The sequence below is a fragment of the Aythya ferina genome (genome assembly GCF_964211825.1).
Source record: "Aythya ferina genome assembly, chromosome: 8".
In the NCBI taxonomy this organism is placed as follows: Eukaryota; Metazoa; Chordata; class Aves; order Anseriformes; family Anatidae; genus Aythya; species Aythya ferina.
In genome coordinates, this window is record NC_140304.1 from 16,344,500 (window position 1) to 16,364,494 (window position 19,995).

The following is a 19,995-nucleotide window of genomic DNA, read 5'->3' on the forward strand; positions in this document are numbered from 1 at the left end:
TAAAAATTTAAGAAAAAATTAAAAATAATATAAAACAAAACCAGCTTATTATGTAGATCTTATATTAATTCTACAGTATAGAGATATTAACAGATTTTGCCAACTCAAAATCCTTTTCACAGAATTAAAGGCCTCCAGCAAATGTATCTCCTACATACATCTAGTAGAACACACCCATAAAGAACAAAAGAATTGCTTAACAGTAGTGGAGTAGTGGCAGATGCAGCATCCCACAAGCCTGACCTACCTCCGCACCCTTGATTCGCAATGTTTGCCCATCTGCTAAGATCTCCACATTTGCAGACTCTGAAATTATACGCCTGTTCTTGTACCAGGTGATGACTGGTGGTGGGATAGCATTGGATTCACACTCTAACATCATCGGGGTGCCCACTCTCACGTTGAGCACTGTCAGTGAGGTTCCACTATGGTCTTTGATGCTTGGGGGGACTGTAGAAGAAGCTCAGAGTTATTTTTGCCTTTGTTTTGTGAGAGGGAAAAAGACAACCTAAGAAAAAAAACAAAATACTGCATTTTCTAAGCAATAGATATTATCTTAGGAAAATAGTAAAACTAAAACCAAACCAAGGACAGTTAGGAAGCTCCTCTTCTGACTTTCCCCAGCTTGGTTTCTGGCAACACAAGTGTATTCACCATCATCTGATAGTTTGGCTCGAGGAATCTGCAGAGTCCGAGCACCTGAAGTAAAAAGAGAAGCGTTGATATTTATTCTGTGGTTATGGTATCAATTTCAAATACGACAACAGAACTGACAACAGATTGTGTCCAACAGACTGGTCCAACATAGGCACCAAATTAGCCTCAGATTTAAAAATGTACACAATTGCCATTGTTTTTTAAGCTTCATTTATCCATAAAAAAATCAAAGAAGAAAATTTTAGGGTCTTTTACTGGTGCTGTTAACTGTAAGTTTGGACCACTGACACACCTTTAAGGCCTCTTTATTTCATGGTTGCTAAACCCTCTCTGCTAACTTAACTATGCTCTTTTCCCCAAGCTCTGTCACTATCTGATCCTTTACTCCCTATATATCAATTGTCTCCATTTGCAAAGCTACTGTCTGCACCTGGATTACTAAACTGCACGTATGCCTCTGCTGCCTTTAAGCAAGTTCCATGTCTGCACTTTAGTCCATGCTGGTAACACAGCCCCCAGCCAAGTAATAGCTGTAGAACAGGACTGAGCACCACAGCAAGGGATCTAGATATTCTGGACTGAACATAAGCAGCAGGAGTAGAAATGACACACTCACTCATCTAATTGAGTGAGGAACTTTGAATGAGTAAGGAGATAGCAGATACAAGGATTTCTTCCTAAGAATTCAGCAGTCACTAAGGGTTCACCCTGTTTCCCATGGAATTAATAGGAGGGTTGTTAATTTTTGCCATCTAAGCCAGCAAAACTAATCCCAGCCTCCATCACTACTTCTGATCATTTATTTGCAAGGTGAATCAAAGTGCCTCAACTTTAATTGATACCTCTATCAGAGGACCTCTGTTTTACGTGACTTGCCCAACAGTCTTTTTCACACAGTTTATTTCAGTGCTTTCAGTCAGAGCTAGTTCTCCTTAGAAGTGAACCCATCCAACAGCCAAGACATTATTAAATGCTTTAAAAACACAATAGGCCAAGTGTCTTGTCTACTCACTGGAATAATACTAAGAATATATTAGCTCCATAAATGGCTGTCACCCTTATTAATACAAAACAGACAGAAGTCCAGTACAAAGGCTGTATAAATAGCTGAGATTCCTCACCAGGCACAATAAAAGTGTTAGCATTCAAACTGATAGGTTTTCCATTCTTGAGCCAGCTGAGATCAGGAGGTGGAAAGCCAGTGACCTCACAAGTCAGAGAGATGAAATTATTCACCACCACGGTCAAATTCTCAGGATTAGTACCAACAACATTTGGAGGAACTGCAGAGAGAAATACATCAATAGTATCTTTCACAGCATCAGCAAACAATATTCTGCAAGATGCTGATCTACTAAAATAAAGCTGAATTGTTGAGCTTTGCCAAAGGGCAAAGTTGCAAAAATCTTTCACACTTTGTGAATGGATCCTCTGCTTTTTGGATGTATCTGGAAACAATTTCATCTACAATTCTTCTCTGCTTGGAATTTGGGAAAGTTCAGTGACCTCTAAAAGATCTTACAATTCCTGATCAAAGTATTATGAATTTTAAAAGAATGTATTCACAGAATGTTTGTTACACAAGGCAGGGCAAATTTTACTTTGTCAGGATATCTAAGAGGGCTAAGCAACATTTCTTGCTGATATAGTATTTTCCCTGTTCTTACTGAAATATACTATTTTCCCATTATAGAGAACCAGAGTACTTTTTTTAACCAGACAAACCTGTTGTGTAAATAATGAGCTAAGCAGTTTAAAATTCTGACACACATGCATTGCTCATAGGGGTGCATTTTTAAGCTTCCAAGTCCCACTGCTGTTAAAGAGAAGACTATTTAGACATTTGACCTTTTTACAATAACTATTTAAAAATAAATAACTGTAAATCTTTTCCTTTTAATAAACCCCAAGTTTTAGTTTCCACGTTTTTGCAGTGTGGATACATGAAACACTTAAGAGGAAAGCAAAAGCATGTTCTTGGCTCAAACGGGTGGAAAAGTCATTCCAAAGTACACATGGAATCCTCTTCTTCAAAGACAGAAGTGTTAAAGTATTTTGGATCATACCCACCAGAAATACTCCAGCTGCTTTCTGTCACTTGAATGACACAAAGCAGTCATTAAGCCAAGTTTATTGCTCCTCTGTGGCACAACAGAAACAAGAGGAGTTGATGGAAATGGGAGAGTTCATTCCATATTTTTCAGCATGGAATATCTGAGGGTTATTTCCCTAATAACGAGTATAAAACAGTTCACTAAAATTAATGGAGAATTCGGATCTGATGACATTTTATAGATATTTATATTTATTTCCTTTTACAGTTACTTTCCCACAGATGTGATTATTGGCAGTGCAAGACAGTGGACAATTAAATAAAAAGGGCCAAATCTAAGTTACCTTTTAATGAATTTTGCTTAAACTGCATTTCAAATTCTGCAGGTTTCTACTGTGTAAGCAAAGCACTCATAAATGCACCACCGCAGGTAATGCACATATACAAAAGTATTTTTATGTGCATAAAGATGCAGTAATGGGCTCAATTTTAGCATTCAGTGTAAAAAATGGCCTGTTTATTGTTTGTTAGAGACAGGAATTTTTAAAAGTGGACGCTTATTTATTTTCAGGATTGTTAAGGTTTAATTTTATTTTTAAGGTTTTATTACTCATCTTGGAGATAAGAATTTTTCAACTTATTAAAGATAAGTTGATACACTTTAATTTTACAAAAGCAATTATGTTAAAAACATAAAAATAGTAAAAAAAAATAACCTTTTTTTTTTTTTTCTGATGCTGGGAAAACAAAGATCATGCTGCTTAACGATAATACACTTCCATCAGTGCTTCACCTTTGGTAGTCCTTTCTTAACAGCATTAGTCTAATTTTTCACATGAAATTGCATTCAAAGATTAATAGCCGCAAATTAGTAATATTGCTGAGCTAGAAATCAAAGAAGCTTCATACAAATATTTATTTTAAAATGACACTATTAGACTATGGCCATTATAAACAAATATTTTAAAGACAATAAATTTAAGTTAGAACACAAATGTCAAGAAATTAAATTTAAAAACAAAGCTCAAGCATCAGGAAATCTGGGTAGATTCCACTGAAAGAAAAGAACCTCTCAGAGAATAGGGGCAAATTCTTTCCATGATAACACTATTTTTTGGCAAATTAAATCACTGAATTGAAAAAAGCACTGTAATTTGTTTCATTTAGAATGTAAATTTGCTGCAAGATTTTTTTCTTTTGTACGTTATAACCTAAATCATCAGATGTCTCGGATTATGGGACTACACTCAAATAAGACAGAGAAGACTGCACTTGCCTTCTATCTAGTGTGTAACTCTAAGATTAGCTAGCTAACAAGGATATGAGAAATGATCCTTATCATATGTAGAAAACTCCAGAGGCTGGAATAGATGATCTTTAAAGTCCATTCCAACTCAAAACATCCTATGATTCTACGTCTCTAAACTATATTGTGAAAGCAGATAAAAAATTTAGTTGCCAGTATTCCTTGGTAGGTTTCAAAATGCAATTGTGCTGCTGACTTTGGGGGAGTAATGCTTATTTGATCTTCAGTTTGGAATGGAGGGGTTAAAGTGGTGGGATGAAGAGTGAGCGGAAATAAAAGGGGAAGTTACGGTTAACTCTGAAATGTTAATTAGAATTAACATGATCTTCTGAACTTATCAGAAAAGTTTAGGAAGGTGGTAGAGAAACATTTTTAAAATAATGAAAAATGTTTTAATTTCTTGATTATATTTGTTTTAGACCTGTGACACCAAAGGCACAAATTTATTTTAACCTTGCTCTAACTCAACAGCAATAAAAAAGAATATAAAGGAATCTTAAAAGAGGAAACAGGAGAATACATAAGGTTTTACAATGCTTCATCTCCTTGGTTTATGTTTCTAATCATAACTTTCTTGAAAAATATTCTTCTTAAACAAATCAAAACAGGCTGTTATTCAACCTGTTTGTAATTCTTAATCATAGGGCTTAGCAACACCTACATGACATACACACACAATAACAATTTCTACCTATAAAGATGGGGTAGCAAAAGCAATGTACTGCCACGGTACTACAAACTTGTATTTAATTTCTAGTACATGAGAATTTCCATTACATGCAATATGGTGACTTACACACATAAAGCTAAGAATGTACCTAAATGCTCTGCTAAAACATTCAAATTGAACTAACATTTGGAAAAAAAATACATCAAATTATGGATTATTATACTTACCATGAACATTTAGGTTAAAATACTTCTTGGCACTTCCAGCTATGTTTTCCACAACACAGACATACCTGCCAGTATCTGTTATTTGGGCATTCGAAATCTAAGAGAAAGAAGACTGTTGTTGAGACAATATATATAAGACAACATTGTCAGAACATCAAGTTTTGGGGTCTCCCCAGAGACCCCAAGGGTCTTTGGGGCTTACAAGTCTACAGGTTTGTTTATTTGATTTGTATTTTTTAGCTAATGCCTTTGTAGTGTTATGAAGAAGTCTACCTGAAAACTGATGATACTTTCAATGATGCTACTCCTTTCAGAATCTCTTCTGCAAAACTGTGCATCTCAAACCTCCAGAAAGGTCACCGTAGTACCTTTCCCATTAAGTTCATTCAAAATTAATAACAAAAATAATATTCACAAAAATATTTAAATAAAAATATTAATATTCCATATGGCTTTTACATTTTATATTCTATTCCTAGATCATGCTATGAAAACAGAGAGAATTAAGCTCAGCTTTTTAACTGTTTAATAGTTTGATTCAATTTCATCTACTGATAGGAAGGGAGCAGTTCTTCAGAATACATTTTAAAAAACCAGTAAATTTTACAATAATTAAACACCATTAGTTTAGCACAATTGTTAATTAGTTTAACATGTGTTAATTGTTTAACACAATTAAATGCTCGGATAAAGATGGCAGCACTATGTTGTTCTCCACAAAAACCAATGCTATTTTAAACCGAGTGATTTCATTGATGTGGTTCACAGCATGACACCACAAACAGTTGGGTCAGTACAACTGAGGGAGCTACAGAGGAATGGGAATAAGCAGCTGAGGGATAGGGACAAGGGAAAGAAACTCCTTAGGTTTTCAGCACCTCATAAAAAAACCATCCATAATCACATACTCAACAAATCTGAACAGATTTGTCTTTACAGGTGATTTTTGTTTGTGATGCTAAAAGAGTTCTTTATGTTCTTCACTTAGAGCTACCTGTAATCTTCTTCCATTGGATAAAAATGTGGGTTTGTCATCTTCTGCCAGAAGGTGGCCATCCTTCTGCCAGGTAATACTTGGAGAAGGGCTGCCACTTGCGACACAGTCCATCACTGCAACCTTATTCACAAGTACCGTCACTTCTTCAGGCAGATCACCATCAGCTCCACTGATGGATGGTGGTACTAGAAAAGAGCAAAACATATAAGAATACTGTGACTTAGCATGTTACAGAGGTATTTTTCTTAAGATGTCAGAGAATGGGTTTGCAGAAGGAAACAGTGAAATCTTCAGTGACTACAGCGAGAGATAATAAAATCCCAAGAATAGTTCAGCTCAAAAGAATCCGTATAATTCAAGGGACTGCAGGAGAGCTACATTTATTCACAGCAACCATAAAGAGGAGGGAAAACTCATTTTCCAGCCAATCTGTTAGGTTCTTTGCTGCCAGAACAAAGCAGGATTTCCAAGGCAGGCCGTTCTTCCTAACAATAACTCAGTGCTTTCAGTGATAGATATAGAAATAGAAATAAAGGCAAAAACCTTGATTACATCAAGGGGCAATACAAACAACATATAAATATTACACAAGATTTGTTGTGTAATATCTGTAAATCCATCATACAAAATGGACTCTACAGGCATTCAATGGTGGATCTGAATCATCAATTCCCTTCTGACTTTGGGAGTTTTGCAGATATTTTAGAAAATCATGATGAAAATCAGGGGAGAAAAAAGTCTAGAACAAGTCAAATTTTTGAAATGGAAACTGGATAGAAAATAAGAGATACCAAGATAAAACCAGGACTTCTACATACACTTTTCTTTACAGTGAAGTGAAGCATGCTTGGCCTAATGTAATTGAGTTCCTGTAACAATAACCGAAAAACATCCAGAACTAACAATATGACCAATGTCTTCATCTAATTCTATATATTTCTACAAAACTCTAGAAACTTATATAAACATATTAAAAAAAGAAAAGCAGAAAAGCTCACAGAGCACGCGGACATCGTAATGAATGGAATCCTCCCCAGCTTCATTTACTGCGACACACATGTATCTCCCTGCATCTTCAGCCTGTACCCGTGGAATCTGTAACACTCGACCTCCTGGAAGATAAATCCATTTAAGATTTAAATGTAAAATCGAGCCATTTCCATCACTTCCACACCACATTTCACTAGAGACTTGAGCAGGCAAAATTATGAATGGTCAGCATTTGTTCTGAATTATAAGTAACTAAAGACTTTTATTTCCGAGCTACTTTCTGTACTGGCAGATACTTTAAATTCAGGAATGTTCATACTGATATGTTAGAAAAGAGTAATTAATTCCACAGGAAAGAATAATGTTCTTCAATAACTCACAGCCAGATGTTATCTCTAGCACTGTGCTTCTTCACAGATGCTACCCAAAATCATCCTCTGCACAGAAAGACCTTCCTTTTTGTACTCAGCATTATCATACCATGGAATTATGTCACAGAATGGCTCAGGTTGGAAGGGACCTTAAAGATCATCTTGTTTTAACCCCCCTGCCATGGGCAGGGATACCACACACTAGATCAGGTTGCTCAAAGCCCTATCCAGCCTGGCCATAAACACCTTCAGGGATGGGGCATCCACAGCCTCTCTGGTCAACCTGTTCCAGTGCCTCACCACCCTCTGACTGAAGAATTTCCTACTAACACTTCATCTAAATCTCCCCTCTTTCAGTTTTAAACCATTCCCCCTTGTCCTGTCATTATCTGCCCAAGCAAAAAGTCAATTTCCGTCTTTTTCATGTGCCCACTTCAAGTACTGAAAAGCTGCAATGAGGTCACCCCAGAGCCTTCTCTTCTCCAGGCTGAACATCCCCAGCTCTCTCAACGTTTCTTCGTAGGAGAGCTGCTCCATCCTCTGAGCATCCTCGTTGCCTCCTCTGTACTCACTTTAACAGCCCCACATCCTTCTTGTGCTGGGGGCTCCAGACCTGGATGCAGGACTCCAGGTGGGGCCTCACAAGGGCAGAGCAGAGGGGCACAGTCACCTCCCTCGACCTGCGGGTCACACCTCTGTTGGTGCAGCCCAGGATGCAGTTGCCCTTTGGTCAGTCTTCCCTTGTCAACTGATGCAGTCACTCCATCAGAGAAGGCCACCAGACTGGTCAGGCATGATTTGCCCTTGGTGAAGTCATGCTGGCTGTTCCGGATCACCTCCTCATCCTCCAAGTGCCTTGACACTGCTTCCCGGAGAATCTGTTCCATGATCTTCACAGACACAAAGGTGAAGCTCAGTGGTCTTCCTTTCTACCCTTTTTACAATCAGGAGTGATTTTTCCAGTCACCAGGGTCTTCCCCTGACTGCCAGGACTTTTCAAACAGGATGGAGAGAGGCTTGGCAACTCCATCAGTCAATTCTCTCAGAACCCTGGGATGCATGTCATTGGGCTCCATGGACTTGTAGCTATTCATTTTCATCAGGTGGTCTAGAACCTGCTCTTTGCTTATGGTGGGAGGGACTTTGATCCCCCAGCTCATGCCTAGAGGTTCAGGGAAACAAGAGACATGGAAAGCCTGACTGGCAGGGAAGACTGAGGCAAAGAAGGTGTTGAGTACCTTCTCCATGTCTTTTGTTACCAGTTCTCCCTTCTCTTTTATCAGAGGGGGTACACTCTCCTTGTCCTTTCTTTTCTGGCCAATGTACCTATAGAATTCCTTCTTGTTCTTTGCATCTCTTGCCAAGTTCAGGTCCATCTGTGCCTTGGCTTTCCTGATCCCATACCTGCACATCCAGACAGCACCCCTGTACTCTTCCCAGGCCACATGTCCCTGCTTCCAATTATTAGCTCCTCTCTCTCTTTTGCGTAAGTAGAAGCTCATGGTGATTTTGCTACTGTAATATTTCCAAGTCTCTGTCCCTGGTTGAGAGGCTTTTCTACTTTAATTGTAATTTTGTCAAAGCAAAACATATTAAGGAAATAAATTAGAAATACATCAGAAATACAACATATTGTTGTATTTCATTTTTCAACAGTGCTCACATCCTCACCATTTCTGCATTTTAAATGAAAAACGGTAACAGTTTGCTTAAATCTGATCACTGGAAAGAAATTTCTCCAGTCAAGAAAGCCTGAAAGGAAAATTAATGCAATGTTTTCATGGAGAAAAGTTACTACAAGCATTTGTATGGTAGTACCAAACACCACTTCTTAAGGTCCTAGTGTGAAGTATTTTAATACTCACCAGGTAATATTAGTACTTTATCACTAGAGCTCAGAAGATAGCCATCTTTATACCATGTAAGAACTGGTGGAGGAACAGCATTGGTCTCACAGTACAGAGATAGGGGATTGTTGACAATCACATCTTTATTTTCTCCACCTCTTCCTGTATCTACCATGTTACCAGTTTCCCATCCTCTATAAGGCTTTTGGAAACTAGGAGGAACTACGTTTGAGAAAGAAAAAAAATATAATTTTACAGTGGAAACAACTAGTTATGAAGTCAAGAGATACAGAAGATACTGTAATTGTTAAATAGCAGTAAGTAAAATTAAGTTTATTAAATTAAGCTCCCCCCATTTAGATTAGCCAGGATAATTCTAGTTCTTTTCAACAGAACAAGCAATTGACCAATCTACTGAATGGAGGCTAATAAATAACAATGTAAGAGGACCTGATAACAAGACACAGAGGGTATTGATTAACAATAATTATTTAAATAGCAAACAACCTGCTTTCAATCAAATTCTCATTTTGTTTAAAATTTCAGAAATGACTAATGAATGTCTTGTATTTACACAATGTGTAGGCCAACTGGGTGCTTATGCCTGGAGCCTCCAAGTACTACCTGACACAATTAATAAAATACAACCTCTCAGTTTAAAAGCTAAACTAAAACTTTTTCATGTAAGGCAGAGGAAGATCAGATCTATGACAGCATTCCACTGATTTTACATACACTCCATGTCACAACATGTGAAAGAAAGAAGAATCAAGTACCATATTTCTTAAAGATGAACTAAATATACATGCAATAGAAATCACACAGAACACAAGAGTATTACAATGGACCAAGAAGGGCTAAAGGATACAAAAATTATAAAGAATTCCAACATTCCAGAACATAAATAAAGAGGCTCAGACTACCAAAAAAAACAGGAATTTTATTATTTGAATTCTGTTTACCTTGTATATTTACATCAAATTCCACTTCATCCTCTCCAGCAATGTTGGATGCCAAACAAGTGTAACGACCAGTGTCTGATACTTGACCCTCTTTAATCTGCAGAAAATGGCCACTGGCTTGGATAATGACATGATCATCTGGTTTAAGAGGCTGTAATGTATTTTTAACATGTTAATTAATAATATGGAAATCATAAATTAGGAATAGCCCTATTTGTGGTAGCAGTATGACATCATCTCTCTTGGTCAAATTCTGATTGTTGCAAAATCCTTCCTAAGGCAGTATACTGGGAATAAGAACTTTTTTTTTTTTTAATTTAAATATTTCCTCTGGTTTGATAGCACTGACAACCAAACATCCTTCAATCTTTGGTTATGCTGTCAGCAAGGCCCACTTTCAATCCATGCAAGGGAAGCAGTTGCTTAGGACGCCGCTTGGGGTGCAGTCCTGAGCCAGGTGCTCCTGGGCTGGCATCCCTGGCCATAGGTGGTGCAGGGGAAGGAAAGCTTTGCCTGACAGCGGCAAGCCCAGCTCTCCTCCTTCATTCCCTCAGCCCAAAAGCTGTTCCTCCTGGAGTAACTCTCGTCAAGCCCCAAGCCCTTAACACTGGAGACAGTTTTCTTTTCATCTTTGTCAGACACTGTGTATATACACTTTTCTAATCTTGGTAGCTAGTCTCCCAAGGGGATGTTGTTTTACATCACACCTAACCCTGTCTGCTAGCTGCTGCTGAAAGGAGCAATGCCATCCTCATCTGGCAAGTGCTCTTATGGCATCTGATTAAAGCAGGGTGACTCAATCCCTGAAGTCACTGGACAAGCTGATGAGCTGATGGAAAACCTACACATGGAAAACAGTTTTCTGTGAGTTTTACAACCTGATCTAACTCACCCTACAGACACAACCACTATAATCTGCTGCACAGCAAAGACATGGTGTGAACATAAAACTGATGCAGTAGACATACACAGGATTAGATGTTACTGTACCTACAAGTTACATCACACATGACAACACAGACTACAGCAATATAACCTACATCTCTCAATAACAAAAATGGAACACATTAGGGAGTCACCTAGTTCATGGCCTTCAGTTCAGTCCACAGATATGAATGGAAGCCATTTTCCCAAGGGCATAGCAAGAAAAAGCTGTTGGATGTCAGTGCTCTGTCAATGGCAGCAAGCTGCTTATAACCACTATCCTTCTTTGGGGCCCTTTCAATTCTCATTGGCAATATAATCAGTACACCCAGGAGGGCCTAGAATTACAGCATATGCTCAAAGCAAGCAGAGTGTATACACAGTCTCTCCTGTGACTTCAGGTTGTTTCTGCATGCTCCTTAAATCCAGCAAGAGCTGGTCCAGCTGCAGAGATGCAGCAGTCTGCCACATATATGCCCTGTCAACAACAGCTAAAGCAAGAACTGTTATGTTCTCCTTCGTTACACAAGGGTTGTACTGTTTCTTTGTTATTTATAGCAACTCCCAGTAGGCTACATATCAGTATGATTCTGTGGCATCACCCTTCAAAACTGCTTCTTCTCCAGACAGATGCTGCTGCGAAGGCTGCGTGTGGCAGGAACCATGCCTCATTCCCCCTCGCAGAGGATCCAGATGCTTTTGTGGCTTTGCACGCTCTGCCAGAACCAAGTGGGAGGCTCTCTGCAACTTCTGCAAGGGCAGCAATTAGAGGAACCAAGCATGGGGCCATTCTGCACCAAGGCCTTTGGGGAATACAAATGATGGCAAAGCAACATGTGGTAATACCACGGGATGCTACTTCTAGGTAGAGCCCTCCCTCTTTAAAGCACAGGCCAGCAGTAGGCCCTGGGAACCCCATGGCTGATGTCTCAGTTGTACTGCCGGGCACCCACAAAGAAACGAGGGTCAATTTGCAAAGATCTGACCAGCAGCAAGCATCCTAACAGACTCGAGGGGTGATTCTGCCAGCAGGAGACAAGGGAAGATGACTTCCTACTGACTTTAGCAGTGCAAGCGAGCGTGCTGCGCTACATGAATGTTCATTAGTAGTGATAATGAATATGCAGTTGTTTCTGTAGGAAATCCACCCATTAGAAGGAATTGAAGTAGTCACTGGCCTGTCCATCCTTGTACCAGCTGATCGCAGCAGCAGGAATGGCATGTGCTTCACACTCCAGGGTAAGGCTGTGGTTTACTTTGATCTTCACTTCTTTAGGGGAGAGACCCATCCCTGAGCTATCACCCTTGTTAATGGTGGGTGGAACTGCACAAAAACAAAGGGAGTGAGAGAGACCTTTCTGAGATACTGTCTTATGCAGAATTTCAAAACTAGCTGGACAAAGGGAAAACCCAGACAATAACCCTGGGAAAACCAAGTGCATTCCCCATATAATCTGGCTCTTTCCCACAGCTCAGTTAATATAGTTCAGCCGTGTTCAATAATTGTAGACATGCAAACCTACTATAGCCTTACCTAGCTACAGCACTTTATTATGCATTTGGCTTAAATTCTACAAAGTTCAGTGTACTGCAGTCATTAAAAAGCATTTTAATGGAAACCAATATTCTCAGAACCATATGTTAGAACCGAAGTCCACACTCAGAGTAGCTGGATAAAACTCAAAATTTCCATTCCATTGAAACCCCAATGTTGCAAAATCTTGTTTCGTTCTAAATCAGAATGAAAACAGAACATTTCAAAATTCTTAAACAACCCTCCAGCCTGGTCTCATAATACCTCTGAAATTATTTTAAATTCTTTCAAGAATTTATTTTTTTTTCTTCAATGTGATATCTTAAACTCTCCCTAATGCTTATAGTACCATAATAGCTGACAGTTGCAATGGCAGTGGTGGGGGGCTGGGCCGGGGGTGCTATATAGTCATACTTCAATTACGAACTCTCTTCTCATTATTCCTAGTCCAATGGGGCCTTATTGTGTAATTACACTTTGTGTAATTAAAATAACAGCATGGTTACTGCGAGGGAGCAAACCAAACTCCAATTCAGACTGAAAGGTTAGCAAATTAAAAAAGAGAGAGATGAGAAACTATGCTTGACTGAGCCCATAATGAAGAGTTTGAGCATTAAAATAGAATATTAGGCACAGATGCCCAAAGGACAATGTGCTGACAGGAAAGCTTGAATGGGAAAGCTTTTGTGCATACGGTCTTTTACAGGAAGATATAAAAATAGTATCCTCCTGTTTTACCTTAGTCGAGAAAGTTTTCCATTAGATGTTATGACTCCCCTCCTTTTTTTCTAAAAGAGTTTCAGTACTCATGAGATTCTCTGCTCACATCTATTGTGCTGCATTTGCCTGATTTGAAAATCACGACCAAAAGTATTTCAAAAGAAACTGAAGTTCATCATTTCTTAAATGTCTTCCCCTGGGTGGTACAAAGATTCTTGGCCCTACACCAGCACTTGTAAAGGATGCAACAGCAAACTTTTCAAGTACCTTTCTTCAAGAAATGACATGAGCTAATGCAGATGTTTGGTAAACAAAACCACTAACAGAAATCCCTTTGTGCACCAGGATAGGTAACAATGAAAAAAACGGAAGAATGCAAACAAAAAAAAATTATATTGGAAGCATCTCCTTACTGTAGACTTTCACTTCATAGTGTTTCAAAGTTTCTCCAGCCTCATTTGTGGCTATGCAGGTGTATCTCCCAGCATTGTCCTCCTGTGCACTTAGAATTTGCAGGGTCCGACCACCTGCCAAAAAAGGTCATTCCTTAATAGGGTCCAAGTTATATTTTTTCTTTCTGATTATTTAAACAATTTCTGCAGCATATTTTCAATCCTTTGGTCTCGATTCTACCCTTAGATGAGCTTGAGAAACTGAATGTTTACCACAATGTATACCCTGCAATAAATGAGTGCATAATTCGCAGCAGTGCTTTGGATCACAACACCTGTTAGTTGGAAAAATCTTGGAAAATCTGTTAACATAGCTTTTTATTAGAAATTTCTTGAAGATAGTTAGAAAGAAGTGACTTAGGATTCTGCATTTCATTCACAGAAAATGGAAAAGTAGGCATTACCACTGAAACTAAGCAAAACCAGAATATCCAACATAAATTGGTAGATGTGAGCCTCTGAACTGCATTTCATTTTCAGTGCAGTATTTCATACGAAATAGGCCCCCAACTCTCTCTCCACAGAATGGATAGAAGCAACAGCTACAATGTGAAATGAAATTTAAATATGAATGAATCAGTCGGATTTAAGACTTCAGGTGGCCTCTACAACTTTGATATCCATCAATTTCCTTCCCATACTGTCTTGTTTATGATTTATATTGTCTGCATTCTCAGAGATGAGTCACTGTTTAATTTGGCTGCAGCTCTTTCCAGACTCTATTCCTAAGGATTGTCCCCCCATGTAATAATTCACTTCCTCGCTGTCAATATCAAGACTCATTCCTTCTATGAACAGCTGCAGCTAATAATGCTAAAGTACTGGTTCATGTACATTACTTCAGTGTTACAAGTAAAGCTTTTTCCTGTTTTCAACCTCCATAGATGTTTTAGGTAACAGTTACTCCACAAATTAGAAATTGCAAACTACTAAATGCGTAGAAAAATGACACCTCATTCTTATCACTAGCTTTGCCGTTTTTCTCTCTCCATCAAGTTCATTCCCACACTTAATTTCAAGATACTTCCATTCATTAGTAACTCCAATTAACTTGTTTGCCACCATTTAGCTCTATGGAACAAAAGGATAAATACTTGAACACAAATAAAATACACGTAATTAGTCGGTTGTGAAGCACTTAAAAATAATGGAATTGCCAGTGCTAAAATGGTACAAATATTGCACTTCACATAAATATACTTGATTTATTAAAAAAATGTAGCAGTAACCAAACAATAGAAGAACAAAACATTGCATTAGTTCTCAACACGAACAAAAAAATTACCTGGCAAAATGCGGATATTTCTGTTTGATTCTAAAGGATTACCATCTTTCAGCCAGGTGACTGTAGCTGGAGGATAGGAATAAGCCTCACAAACCAGTGATGTTGGGCTGTTGAGGATAACAGTGATCTCTTCTGCACTGCCATAGCTGTCTGCTCCCACAATGACCGGAGACACTAGGAGCAACAAAATCATCAAACAGAGAAACGACCGCTCTGAAAAGCCATTTTTGTGTTCAGCCTCAGAATCTGGTTCCAGCCTCAAATAGCTGTGAGGCATTCCTACTAGGCATACTGAAAACCAGAACCAGACAACATTCATTTGGTTTTATGTTTTGTACTGCAGTCAAAGGTCAGCCCCTGCTGGCGGAATCCATCCACCCTTAGCTCTTGTCAAACACAGGTCAGCAGGATGCCAGCCACTTCTTGCACAGCAGCTGGCAGACCCGCTGCCTGATGATCCTGTGCGCAGCAAACTGGTAGGAGGTATGAGCCTAGGAAATGAGGATGTGGAAAACAAATTCACCATTGTTTGTATTTGGTTATGCAATAACTATTATGAAAAAAGCAAACTGCAGATGGTTTCAGCTTTTACAAAAAGATTACAATCTGATACTCTTTCCTTGAATCACAGTAAGCCAACATACTGACTTGCTTATTCACCACAGATAAGGTCCTCTTACAGCTCTGCATTTTCTACCTCTATATTGTTTAAAGCATGGAACTGCTGTTTCTGTTGAACTACTGTCATTTATCAGTTACATAGCCATTAAACTTTAATCATAGCCAGGCAACTTAAACCTTGCTATAATTAAAAGACGACAAAATTCCAATGAGATTATCTGTTTGTTTGTTTTTTTTTTCCTGAGATTAATATTTTTTCTCTAAGAGTCAACCCAGCTGTCTTACCAAGTACATTAAGACTGTAACTTTTGCTCTTATCTCCAGCTGTATTGGATGCAATACATGTGTATCTCCCCGTGTCAGTGACATGAGCATTGGTGATTTGCAGGAAACGCCCACTGGACAGAAACTTGTGATCTTCATCCTCAGCTAGAGGTCGCCCATCCTTTACCCAGGTGATCTGTGGTACAGGATTCCCTTAATGGAGTTAAGAGAATTGCAAATATTAGCTGTTGTATAGCCTCCAGGATATTCCAAGATTTCTGAGTAACAGAAAAATTTAATTTTGATGCCACTTTACAATATATTTGTTAGGAAGATGCTTCGGAATATATATATTCTATAGTCTCTGAACATCCTGAAGTAATATATACCTCCTCTTAAATTCTACAGGACTTTAGAGAAGAAATACCACAGCACCTAACCTCTTGGTTACATTTTATACTACCTTTAAACAAGGAGTGCATGTGGCAGGACTAGCACCAAGGTTAAATCTGAAATTTAAAAATTCCACTGAAAATTCCATTTAAAACACCCTGTTCAGAACCAGTGAAGATCAACACTATGAGATCAGATCAATAAAGGTATAAATACTGTATATTTTTACCTATCACTTCACATGTCAGGGTAACACTGTGCTTCTCTTTCACTTTCATATCTTCCAGCTTATTTTCACCCACAATCCCTGGAGGCACTGGAATCAAATAAGGAGACAATACCAGCAGCTATTACTTACAAACAATTTAAATATAGCAAAGACTTATTCAGGCCATGTGTGTCAGGATGTACTTCCCTTAATCACAGAAATCAATAAATGGCTCCGCTCTGACAGAAATAGCTCCAGATGAGAAACAGTGTAGAGCTACCCTGCCTGGACAACAGCTACACCTCTGTTCTGCACCCCTTAAACATACTGATCCATGACAAGGACAAGAGAGGGCCATAGGCTGCGCATACCGCCTCACTTTTTTCACAGCTAAAGAGAGTCAGGGTGCTGAGGCATATTCCCCACATTTCTGAGTATGGTTATTAGAGCAACATGGATGAACACTTGAGTTACTAATAAGGCCAGGTTTGATTGTATGCACCACTAAGTTTTATAAGTTTGCAAACAAATTGCTTCACTCACATTAAGCAGCAAGTGATTCATTTGCTCAAACAATGTGCTTAAGTTTAAGAGTTATTTTCCAACATTAATTGAAAGCATCCATCTAGAAGTCTAGGGAAAGAACAGATTTAAAACAAAACAACAACAAAAGCAGTTGGAAAGAAAAAAGCTTGCTTGTTCACATAATATGTGTGTGGGTTTTTTTTGTCTGTTTTTTTCTTACAAGCACACTCAAAGCAATACAATAGATTGCCAACAAGTAGGTGCTCTGTAAAGGCACAAAAGTGTTTTATGCAATTACAGCTGCTGGAGAGGCAGCTGAACAAATTACACATCTTGCTGTGGTACAAATCATGTTTCTCTGGGGAAATAAAAGATAAAGCCATACCATTAAAATACCTATCCATATCCTGAATAGCTTATTCTGTACAAGAAACTTGTACTGTGTGACTGACTACTTGATGACGCGTTTCCAACTAATCCTGGTCAACAGGACCACAGAGACTAACACGTTACTGGATGAGGGAGGCCAAGCTGTCAATGTGTTGGTGAGGAGCCTCTCAGGCCCACAAACTTCCAGAGCACTGATGAACTGCTTCGTTCAAAGTAGAGGTATTTGTAGATCCAGGATAAAAGAAAATGGCACTAGAAATCAAAGTAGGCATGGAGTATTACATATTTAAAAGGAGGCCTGCAATTATAAGAAAGCAGCCCAATCTCCAAGAGATTTGGGGAAATTTTATAACAAAAATGCTGGACTAGGGAGCCAGATACTTCTCTTTAATAATCCTATAAAATGCAAACTTTCAGCCAATGTGGAAGGTCTAAAAAAAGAGGAAGTAAAATATATTCAACAGCTTATTTGTGACCTACCAGTAAGTTGGAATTGAAAGTTTTATTAAAATAACAACCACGATAATATGCAGAATTCATTGTTAAAAGAGAAAAATAGTACGATACATGTGATCTTCCATACTAATGAAGAGTGCAAACTAGAGTAAGGGAAAATGAAAAGTTAAAAGAGATTCGAATTTCAGTTAAAAGAGATTTCAAATTTGAAGCAGCAAAAATGCTGCTTCAGCACATCGAGAAGTTGGTTTCTGAACAGGACAAATGGCAAGATGAGGGTTAGCAGAATTTAGTATGCAGGAAGATGTGGCCGGTACTGGCAATTTTACCCCCTTGTGGTACAGTTATGATCACATATGATACGTGTCCTAGTGTTCAAATATGACAAGACAAAGATCATAGAATCATAGAATCATAGAATATCCTGAGTTGGAAGGGACCCTTAAGGATCATCAAGTCCAACTCTCGACACCGCACAGGTCTACCCAAAAGTTCAGACCATGTGCCTAAGTTCACAGTCCAATCTCTTCTTAAATTCAGACAGGCTCGGTGCAGTGACCACTTCCCTGGGGAGCCTGTTCCAGTGTGCAACCACCCTCTCTGTGAAGAACCCCCTCCTGACGTCCAGCCTAAATTTCCCCTGCCTCAGCTTAACCCCGTTCCCGCGGGTCCTGTCACTAAGATGCATCAACTGGAGGAATTAGATGGGATAAAATATAACCTATGATTATACAGGTCAGGACATAAGTCTGGCCAGAAGTTAGTATGCATAAACAGAGCAACTCATCACTTTGGCCCCAAAACAACACAGTAAGATGTCAACACATTTCAGAACTAAAACAAAGCCACACCAAATGTTTTGCAAATATATAAGTATTAGGCTTGTTACACCAAGCTCTCCATGCAATCTGGCTTGCCTGTTGCACCTCCTACACCAATTTAGAGAAACACCAGGATGTCTCTGTATGGTTCCTATTTACAGTGAGCTGGTGAATAGTCTGTGTCAACATCAGACCACATTCCTGTAACTTTCCTCTAGAAGGACAAAGAAATTACTGGGGGGAGGGAAGAAGAGACTGAACAAAGGAATTTTCCACTTAGCCCACTTGAAATCAGCTTCACTGAGCATTTGTCTTCAAGGCAAACAAAGCCTATGCAAGAGAGATTCCCAGAAGCATCATGAACACCCTGCTACTAACACCTTCCAAAGAAAACAGTAAAACAATGAATGCTTTTCAGTGTTTATACATCTCTTCCATTCTACCAGACTTACACTTCCATGAGCTCATCAAATAAACATGAACTGACATGAAAATAAGTTATCATTTACAGACTGAATATGCGTAAGTCAGCTGAAGGCAAGGCAAACTGATAGCACTCAAGAGCTTAAGGCACTTGGAAACTTAAGGCAATTTATATACAGTAATGCTGCAAGACAACTTCCATCAGGCCTGCTAATCATTGATATAAATAATAAATAGCTACTAAACCATAAAGCAGGAAGTGGGAGGGGAATTAAGTAATGTGACACAAATTCACATTATGAGTTCCAAACAGCCTTTAATAAGCCTGCTGTGCTTGTATAATACGCTAGCAGGGTCACCCACTACTACCACACTTAGCTATTTGCTTTACAATACCAAAAGCTCCAAGAATTGAAAATTTCTGCTGGATCAGAGATCTGTTTTTCAAAATTGATTCCATCTCCAGTGTTTAATCTCCCTGTAGGCCCTGGCTTTGCATTCACATCTTTGTTGCAACAGATTATCATCATGCAAGTCAGCGATACACATTACACCCAGTGCTGATTTTAATTCATGAGCATCATCATACAGAGTTGCACTCTTCTGCCTTCAAGCATTAGGTGCAACAGACAGAACAAGAACAGTTTACGTGGTTTTCTGAGGCTGTAGGTTTTTTTCAACTTTAAAACAGCTTAAATTCAGGCTGATGCCAAAGGAAACAGTGCTACTTCCCTGACCACTCATTCTTGTCATCTTCCTTTCAGCAGCACTGGCATTTACAGGCTATGTGGTGAACAAGCAGGGAACCGACCTGGCTGAAAACTAACCAGACCAGGAAAAAACAACCTCCCCACTTTTCCAGATCACCTATAATCTGATTCACGTTGTTCATCCTATCC

General features: G+C 38.8%; 1 protein-coding gene across 4 annotated transcripts in view; it reads right to left on the bottom strand.

Annotated features, from left to right (window-relative positions):
• The window catches only part of HMCN1 (hemicentin 1), a 213,607-nt gene that overhangs the window by 46,533 nt on the left and 147,079 nt on the right, over nucleotides 1-19,995 (bottom strand). For all 4 annotated transcript variants that reach the window (XM_084527348.1, XM_084527346.1, XM_084527347.1 and 1 more), the window contains exons 48-60: nucleotides 16,503-16,589; nucleotides 15,902-16,093; nucleotides 14,996-15,169; nucleotides 13,672-13,785; nucleotides 12,183-12,328; nucleotides 10,081-10,231; nucleotides 9,137-9,340; nucleotides 6,909-7,022; nucleotides 5,908-6,095; nucleotides 4,914-5,010; nucleotides 1,779-1,940; nucleotides 586-699; nucleotides 248-450 (exon numbers count right to left, since the gene is read on the bottom strand). In XM_084527348.1, the coding sequence (XP_084383474.1) occupies nucleotides 248-450; nucleotides 586-699; nucleotides 1,779-1,940; nucleotides 4,914-5,010; nucleotides 5,908-6,095; nucleotides 6,909-7,022; nucleotides 9,137-9,340; nucleotides 10,081-10,231; nucleotides 12,183-12,328; nucleotides 13,672-13,785; nucleotides 14,996-15,169; nucleotides 15,902-16,093; nucleotides 16,503-16,589 (1,946 nt within the window). The remainder of the gene's footprint in view (nucleotides 1-247; nucleotides 451-585; nucleotides 700-1,778; nucleotides 1,941-4,913; nucleotides 5,011-5,907; nucleotides 6,096-6,908; nucleotides 7,023-9,136; nucleotides 9,341-10,080; nucleotides 10,232-12,182; nucleotides 12,329-13,671; nucleotides 13,786-14,995; nucleotides 15,170-15,901; nucleotides 16,094-16,502; nucleotides 16,590-19,995) is intronic.